This window comes from Trichomonas vaginalis, chromosome II (assembly GCF_026262505.1).
Source record: "Trichomonas vaginalis G3 chromosome II, whole genome shotgun sequence".
NCBI classification, from domain to species: Eukaryota; Parabasalia; order Trichomonadida; family Trichomonadidae; genus Trichomonas; species Trichomonas vaginalis.
In genome coordinates this window covers 21,753,276-21,762,541 of record NC_067204.1, presented here as the reverse complement: position 1 = coordinate 21,762,541, position 9,266 = coordinate 21,753,276, and the positions used below count along the sequence as shown (strand labels likewise).

General features: G+C 31.3%; 2 protein-coding genes across 2 annotated transcripts, besides 1 other annotated feature; both read left to right on the top strand.

Moving 5' to 3' along the window:
• Positions 1–549: 549 nt before the first annotated feature.
• Positions 550–1,221, top strand: TVAGG3_0586780 (Hop2A-like protein; the record flags this gene model as incomplete). Its single annotated transcript, XM_001317371.1, has 1 exon — positions 550–1,221. The coding sequence occupies one exon, from the start codon at positions 550–552 to the stop codon at positions 1,219–1,221; it is 672 nt and encodes a 223-aa protein (XP_001317406.1).
• Positions 1,222–1,695: 474 nt separating this feature from the next.
• Positions 1,696–5,304, top strand: TVAGG3_0586770 (protein ubiquitination; the record flags this gene model as incomplete). The annotated part of the gene is made up of 1 exon (XM_001317370.2): positions 1,716–5,252. One exon carries the CDS (start codon positions 1,716–1,718, stop codon positions 5,250–5,252), a length of 3,537 nt encoding a protein of 1,178 aa, XP_001317405.1.
• A 502-nt stretch (positions 5,305–5,806) lies between these two features.
• Positions 5,807–9,266: part of a mobile genetic element that runs on past the window's edge.

Genomic DNA, 9,266 nt, shown 5'->3' with positions numbered 1-9,266 from the left:
ACAAGTTCATTCCAAATTACAGATTTTTCAATGAATATGATATCAAATTTCACTATCAAGTTTAGTGCAGTACCTTTTCAATGTACAGCTAATGCTAATCATCTACCATTTTTAATTAGGGGATATTTTATAAACGTAATGATCGTCATTTTTATTTAACTTGATTTATTTTTTGTATGTGTGTGTGTATGTGTGCGCACGGGCACGCATGCGTGCATTTATATCTTCATGAGTGTGTGCATGATTGTCAGAAACAAATACAATTTCAAAAACTTTGATAATGTCAAATAAAATTAAATGTTTTAAAATTGTAAACAAGCACAACCTTCTAATTATAAATGTAAATTATAGTAATTTTCCTTGCTACTTCCTTTTTGAAATTTATATTGCATCGAATTCAAAAATAATTTGGTAATAATAGCTATTTAAACCCAAAAATATTTGAAATTTTATTTAACATTACTTATTTAAGATATTTTAAAATCCGAATTAGAAAAAATATTTTTGAATCCAAAAGGGAAGTTCCCCGGGGAACTTTGTTCATTTTTGATGCCTAAGTCTAAAGCAAACCCAACCAACCAAATTCTTCAGTTCCTACTTGAGAAGAATAGGCCATATAGTGCAACCAACCTTGTTGACGAGCTTCATGGCGAATTTACCAAAACTGTGATTCAAAAATCACTTGATCAACTAACAGAAAGCGGTCAGATAACATGCAAACTATGTGGAAAGTCTACAAAGCTATACTTTGCCAAGCAAGAAGGAAAGGAAGTTGCTTCTAAAGAGCAATTAGTTGAAATGGATCAAAACAACAATCTTCTCCAACAAAAGATCGAAGAACTAAAGAAGAAAAGAGATGAATTAAAATCCAAAAGAGATACTTTGTCATCTACCAGAACTTTGGAAGATCTTAGATCATACAGAGTTCAAATTGAAATTGATTGTCAAACAGCAGCCAAGCAAAGAGATGAACTTATACAAGCCGCACAAGGCATCAATCCTGATGATATTGCTCAGATAAATAAAGAATTTAACACAAGATGCGATCAATGGAAGAAGAGAAAAGCTCTTTGCATGGATATACTAAACCAACTCTGCGACCAAGACGGAATGGATAAGAAGCCAAAAGATCTCATTGAAGATATCGGAATTGAAACCGATGAGCAGTATCATTTGAAACTAGAGTTCAAGGACAGGAAATTTATAGTTACAGAAGTATGATTTGAATATATCATTTGGGAAATAAACATCTTAAATTTAAATTTTAACATTTTTAAGAATTAATCTTGAATAGGACCTTCAAGAGTTACTTGTCTTACCAAAATTAAGATATTCTTGTAGTGGTAATTTGTAATTATTGATTGTAAAAAAAATATTTCGAATTAATGTTTGATGTAAACATAAGAAGTGCTCTAATCATATAAAATGAAGCTAATCGATGTAATAACTTACTTACTAATTCTCTGAAATTCTGAGTTTTGCTGAAAATATTGAAAAGATTGCAAAATTTAATGGAAAGAAGCTTGAATTCCTGGCAAAACCAGACCAGGATGCTAAATTTCAAAGATGTGATTCAAGAATCTCTAAATCTAAGTCTAAAATCATCAAAAAAAATTTTTTTTGTCATGGATTTTTTTGATAGGATGTCAAAAGTTGATGGAAAAAAAGTGCGAGAAATTTTATTGTCGGTTTTTGAAAATTTTGGTCATTTGAAAATGAAAAAGATTGCCAATTTTGCACCACGTGGAGCTCCGTTAGCCACATTTGAGATGTACGGAACATCGCAAAATGTCCGTCTCCCAGCTGCTGCGACAGCAACAGCGATTTCTGACTCTTCAATTCGGGCAACTTTCATGCAAATGTCGAAACCAAACGTCCAAATCAAAAAAGACGGCTTTGCTTCTCTTTCTGAGAAGATACCGATGATGGATGACCATCAGGAATTCCTTGTTGCCGTTACACCAAGTATAGCATTATTCGATCAAACGTTTATTGACTATCATCCAAACGTAAGAATACTTGCAGTCAACTTCATACAGAAAATATGTGAGAAATTAGGTAGAGATATCGTTGAATTTGCACCAAAAATTTTCCCATCATTACTTTTATACTCTTGTGATACAGAACAAGAGATAAGCAATGCTGCAAAAGCCATATTTAATGGATATTTCTCAACATCAGAAAAGAAAAATGCAATTATCTCAAAATTACGCTCTGAAATTAGTCTTCGCATCAAATACTCATATAATGACTTAAAAGATATGGAAAAACACTTTTCTAACAACGATGAAATCGAAAACTGGGGTAGAGTCGCTTCAGCAACCCTTATTTTATCAACTTTGTTATTAAGCGCTTGCAAGTTTGCCCCAGAAGTTCTTTCCTCTTTCGGAGATGTCCAATTACGCAGATGGATATCCCTGAAGGACGCAAAGTTCTTGCCTCAGTCTACAACTCAAATGAGATCTTCCGCTTACTTATACATCGCCATTAACACGCAAAACGATTTTTTCGGAAACGAATATGCCGATTTGATACTCAAACTCATCGGATCAGAGTCTTCTCCTCTCTGCCAATCCCGATTAATTAAATTAATTTCGATTTACATGGACAAAGAGTATTTGACGACAGAAAAAGTCAGATCAGCCATTCTTCCTGCATTAACACTCTACTACGATCCGATTAAAACCGGAATTCCTGCATTACTTACAAGAATTGCCGATCAAAGCTTCGTAGAAAGCGCTTTGAACACTGTTTCATCACTTCCTGATATCGAACTTGCCAATTTATTCTTCAAGATACTCTTTGATCTGTCATCTGACCGTATTGAGCTTAAACCAAGCAATGATTGTTTGTATCAACTGTTCAATGGTGCTATTTCCAAGACACCACCCAGCAGATTCCTCGGACAAGTCGATTTGAAGTACTTTGTCGGCATTTCTTCCGATCCAAGAGTCAGATCTTCACTTGAATCAGGAAATGACGACAGAGCAACAGAGTATTTGCAATACCTGGATACTCAGTCATGCGTTGACTGGCTAAAGACACGTGAAACAATAGGAATTAACACGATTATCCGCTTGATTAAGAATCTTGGCTCAACAATAATTCGCAAGACCTGGCCATCAATCATAGATATACCAATAGAAAAGGCTTCTGACCAAAAGCGCGCAGAACTCATTCAGCTTTACGCAAGAACTGATGAGATGCCAGCAATTATTAAACAATTCCCAGAAACCGTTCGTTATTTCCTTCCTAATTGGTCTGCTGGCTACGATTGCTTGCGTTGCGATGAGCTTTTGGCCATGACCGGCGAATTATTAAAACAATCAATCGGATTATATCGTATTCTCATCCAGATTTTCCCTCAAAACGAGAAAATCGAGTCCGAAATGGAAGAAGCCATCCTCAACGAGATCCAGGAAAACGAAGAAGCAGATCCTGTCTTATTCGAGTACTACACAAAACCAACTGAGAAGGTTTTGACAGCCTTTTTGAACTGTCTTTCAGTTGAAGTACTCGAACCAGGCGACAAAATCATTCCTTTGTTGGTCGACCACATTCCGAAAATTATTAACGATACAAAACAGAATAATTTGGCTGAACAAGTCTACAAGTTCATAGAATCCAGCCAAATCGATCCTTTATCAATAGATATACATCCAAAGGACAATCCAGTCTTTTATTTAGAATTGTGGGAAAAAATCGGTTTTGACAAACTTCCACAAGACAAATTCATTGAATTATTGAGTTCCACATTGAACAGGAAGTGTCCATGGCTTGAGATCTTTTTGTACATCAGGAATATCGACTGGACACTTGTTCCAAGTAAATTATGGGATTATTGTTCACTTCACCCCGAATTAAGTGAACTTGCTATCAAAAATAACGATGTCATTTCACTTTCAGCGATTTGTGCTAGTAACAACTTGAGTTACGACAAACTTCCTAAGACAGGCATTGTTTTAGAAGCTCTTTCATTGATAGAACCACCAATGAATATCAACAATGATTTGATTTCTTCTGTAATTCAAAATGAATGGAATCATTTCACTCCGAAATCTAATTTGATTTCCAATGAAAACTTGACAATTTCTTTGAGGCAAGTAATCAATGTTTTGGAACATTCTGCACCGATAATAATGTCAATCGATGAATTCGTGCCTTTCATTGAAAAAGGTGCAAAAAGTGACAATAAATTTGACTTCTTCCTCACATTGAGAATTTTGTCAATTTTGAGAGACATTGAAATGAGATTTGACAGTTTACAAGAAACTTTACAAACGGTTATTGACAAATCTGTCGAATTTTATCCACTTCCATCTCCTGTTGAACGCGAATTTGCTTCTGCGATGAGAATTGCTCAGTTATTGTCTCCAAACAAATTTTTGACACTCCTCAAATTGGTCGGACATCACTTCACTTCACCTACTTCAAAGATGCTTTCCAAACAATTTTCACAGCTTATCAGGTACTTCAATGTTTGGGATATCATTGAATGCAGACTTGAATCGAACTTGAATTTGACAAATCCACTTTCATGGCATTTGATTGTTCTTTCTTTAGAAATCATGCCATATCAAAAGAGAATGGACATGGTCAATTCATTTACATCTGAATTATTCTCAATTTTCGATTCATTGTCAATAGAAAGTGATGATTTCATCAATTTGATTTCGACATTTCCTGCAACAGCTTTTGATTGGTCGACAAAACTTTCAAATAACATTTTACATCCTTTGAATAGAGAAATGACAAAACGTGGAACACAAAGAGTTTTCGAGATTTTGGCAAAGAAATTAAAGAAAGTCAAACTCGGAAACACAACAATCCAAACGAACGTAAGAAACATGACAATCTCATGTGTTTACGTCGAAGATGCAGCGAGTGTTCCAATAAAAATGGATATAACTCTTCCTGACATTTATCCATTCAGGAGAGAAAAAGTTTCTTGCAATATTGATAAAGGTGAGAATTCTAGTGATTTGAGATCAAGAGTTGCTGCTGCAATCATTCAAGGACAAGGTGTGGAAGCAGGTATTAGATCATGGCATAATTATATTGTTAAGGAATTGCAGGAAAAGGAACCATGTACAATTTGTTATTCATATTTGGACGATCAACAAAGAATTCCGAAGGTCAAGTGTTCTGTTTGCGGTCAAAAGTTCCACGGTGCTTGTTTGTCAAAGTGGTTCGCTCACTGCTTACAGCCTACTTGCCCATTCTGTGCTTCTCCTTGGAAACCAAAAGGTTAAAAATAAAATTATAAATGTAACTTTTTTTAATTTTAAACTTCATTTTTTGACATTTTTAGTAGTGCACTTACCTTTCTGACACACTCAGATAAAAAAATTTTATCTTTTTTGTAATAACAAAAAGTATAACATCTATATTAGGTACTATAACAGCTTTTCGCTTGATCAATTAGGACATAAAGTTAGAGATGCCAAACAAATTGAGAATGATTAATTGATCTTAATTGAATTCTTTTATGTCAGAAATTGAAATAGAACCATTAGGAGAATAGTACTATTAACAAAATCACATGATCTTAATTGAATTCTTTTATCACAATTTTTCTGAAGGTTGGGACTCGAGATTTTGGAACTACAATCGATTTTTGTCAGAATGAAAATTGGAACACTATAGAATGAAATGCGGCTCATTTACTTTTCGCTGAATAATAGTTTTATTGAATTATTTTTATTCAATTTACAGTCATTTCCTGAACAATATAACATCTGAGCAAGAATACAAATAGTTTGATTGAAAAAGATACTATCTACATGATCTAAGGTGTAATTAAATTGGTAAAAAATGGGGTTGGCGTCCTAAGGCGTCCTAGTGTAAATTTCTCAAAATTGTGATATTTACATCACATTTTTGAGAGGTTTATGGGCGTCCTAAGGGAAAATTGAATAGCTAGGGCGTCCCGAATTTTCATTCTAAGATTTAAATATATTATATACTTAAGTATAATACAAGCAATATAAAAATTAAATTTTTATTATGTTAACTTATAAGAAATTTTTTTGAATTATCGTTGATTTATTGTAATCTTTTCAGGCTATACTTTTGAAATCAACTTTACCTGTCATACGCATTAATGTCGTAGATGTCCAGGTGTAGCTATTATATCCCAGCAACATTGGTATTTTATCATTGTAAGATATCCAAATGAAGCATTTTTTCAGATATAATTTTTCGTAAATTTTTCAAAAATAAGATGGTAAAAAAGCCTCGACTTGCTCGAAAAATAACATTTTTTTACTTGTAAAAATAACCCTTTTACAGCATGGGCAGCTAATCACTATTTCTTTTTCTAAAAGTATATTTTTCAAAAAAAATTAAGATCAAATTCGACAATTTCTTGATGAAAGCAAAAATATTACACATACTTCTAGATGCATGGGATAAAATATGCAATTATTCATTCAATTCGCATGATTTGAAAAAAAAATCTAAATTTGATAAAAATGTAGAAATTTTTTATTTTTAACTTGAGATTCGATTTTTTTTGATCCAATTTGTGAATTTTTTTTGATCGGAATTTCAATTAATTTGTTGATCAAAAATGACCTCACAATGTTTGATCATAAGTGAAGTCATCTTCATGGGTATTTAGAAATTCCAAGAGAAATTGCTTATTTCTCGCAGATGTAATATCTGAGAAAATCGAATTTAAATATTCATAGAAACCCAAATCATTCTCCGGTTCGAATAATTCATCTGTTGCTTTTTCTGTTTTTTCTATGAATTTTAATAATTTGATTAATAAATCTTCATCAGGAAGAATTATTGCTGCATTTGTGTGATAAATTCCATATTGAGGTAATATGGCAATAATTACATTTATAAAATGTAATTTTATCCAAATTTTTTTGGCAAATTCGCATAATAGCATTAATATTTGAAGCTGAGATTAAACCTGTGATTACTTCTGTAACTTTTGGAAAATCATCGCAATTTAATATCTCTTTATATTGAATTGAGAAATAAAAAAAAAATCAAATGGATTCATTTCTTCAATTTCAAGGAGATTGTAAAAATTGATAGAAGTGTTATTGCAACAAATTGTATTTGCAGCAAAAAATATCATTTGCTTGATTCCATTTTTGGAATAAATTTGCTGGAACAATGTTAAATTAAAACAGTTGCTTAATTTTTTCATTGTTTTCATAAAAAAGTAACAAGTTTGCAACTGAAATTTCAAAATTTTGATAATTGCCAGTTATTTCAGTAAATATATATATTTGCTTTTCTTCATCTAAAAATGGCAAATATTGATTTGCAATATTAACTAAAGTTTGGGATAAATTGTTCCAGTTTGATTTTACAATTTGTGAGCACATTATGTAATATGTAAATTTATCCGCTTTGTAGGAATTTAAAATTGTTTGTTGTTCTGTTTCAGTTAAATTACTGAATTTTTCAAGATTAATATTGTGATAAAAAATAGAATCCTTGAAACATTCTGATATCTTTTCAATGTTTAAAAGGATGCTAAAAAATGTAAAAGAACTTCATCAGTCACTGTGATTTTTTTGAAAAATTTATCCCAATTCAAGCATCCAATTGATCTTTCTGTCATTGTACTTATGCATTGATAAAGTTGATTTAATGAATCCGAAGAATAATCATTATGCTTGACTAGTTGAGTTAGTTGATACAGACTGTCGTCAGCCATTTTAAAAAAATGAATAAAATTGTATAGTAAATTATATTTGTGAAATTTGTGACGCTACATTCAATCTAAGACCAATATCTCAAGAATTCCTCATTTAAGTATTACTTTTCATTGTTTTTTAAAAAATATCTTTGCTTATTTGTTCACTTTTTTGACATTTATTATATGCTTTTTATCATATTTCCGATGATATGAATATATATTCTATATAAGAATGACGCTACATTCAATCTAAGACCAATATCTCAAAGAATTCCTCATTTAAGTATTACTTTTCATTGTTTTTTAAAAAATATCTTTGCTTATTTGTTCACTTTTTTGACATTTATTATATGCTTTTTATCATATTTCCGATGATATGAATATATATTCTATATAAGAATGACGCTACATTCAATCTAAGACCAATATCTCAAAGAATTCCTCATTTAAGTATTACTTTTCATTGTTTTTTAAAAAATATCTTTGCTTATTTGTTCACTTTTTTGACATTTATTATATGCTTTTTATCATATTTCCGATGATATGAATATATATTCTATATAAGAATGACGCTACATTCAATCTAAGACCAATATCTCAAAGAATTCTCATTTAAGTATTACTTTTCATTTTTGATTCAATTTTCGAACGGTTTTCGTAAATTTTGCATCATTTCATTTTTTAATGGGAAAATCATCTATATTTAATCAAAAAAGAGCAAACTTTACAGACGAAAATAAAATATTTATCAGGGAACAATCTGATAAATACCAAAAATCAACATCGAGAGATGAAAAAACGAATATAATCAAACAAGTTCTTCAATATTTTAATATTAAATACGCCGAAAATGAATCTAAAGCTGTCAGAAGATATTTTAGTTATATTGCAGTTAAAAATATTCCCGCAGTTACTGGAAAATATCCTGATACAATTGTTCGCAAAGATATGCTTTATTCGCATGATCATACAAATATTATTAATTCAAATAATATTGAACGTTACTACCGTTGCATCGATCATTCTTGTCAAGCACGTTATTTAGTTAAAATTGAGAACAGTTCAGTTTCCGAAGATTTACAAAAGGAACATATACCCGAATGCAGACAATTTAAAAAGTTACAAAATGAAAAAAATGATCTTCATAAATCAATGACTCTGACAGAAATATACAATAAGGCAATGGCAAAATTTTCTGAAGACAACGGCACTTTTCAGCAGATTAAAAAATTTATGACAGAACTTGCTGTTGGTACTGATGAAAACCCATTAATTAAAGATTCATTGGTCAGGGAAGTTTATAATAAGTCCAGAAAATTTTCTGTTGGAGAAAAAATTACAGACGATGAAATTGCTAATTTTTGTTTAATAAATGGCGAGCAGTTTTTCATTGGCCATGATTTTCAAGCAAATTGTGAGACGATGTTTTTTGGTTTTGAGAAGGCAATTCAATTTGCAAAAGAAGCCACAGATTTATTTTGCGATGGAACTTTTAAAATTACACCAAAACATTTTCAAAAAGGACAGATGCTAACAATTATGATTTGTGAACCTTCAACAAATCATTATCTACCACTTTTATTTATATTCATGAAAAACC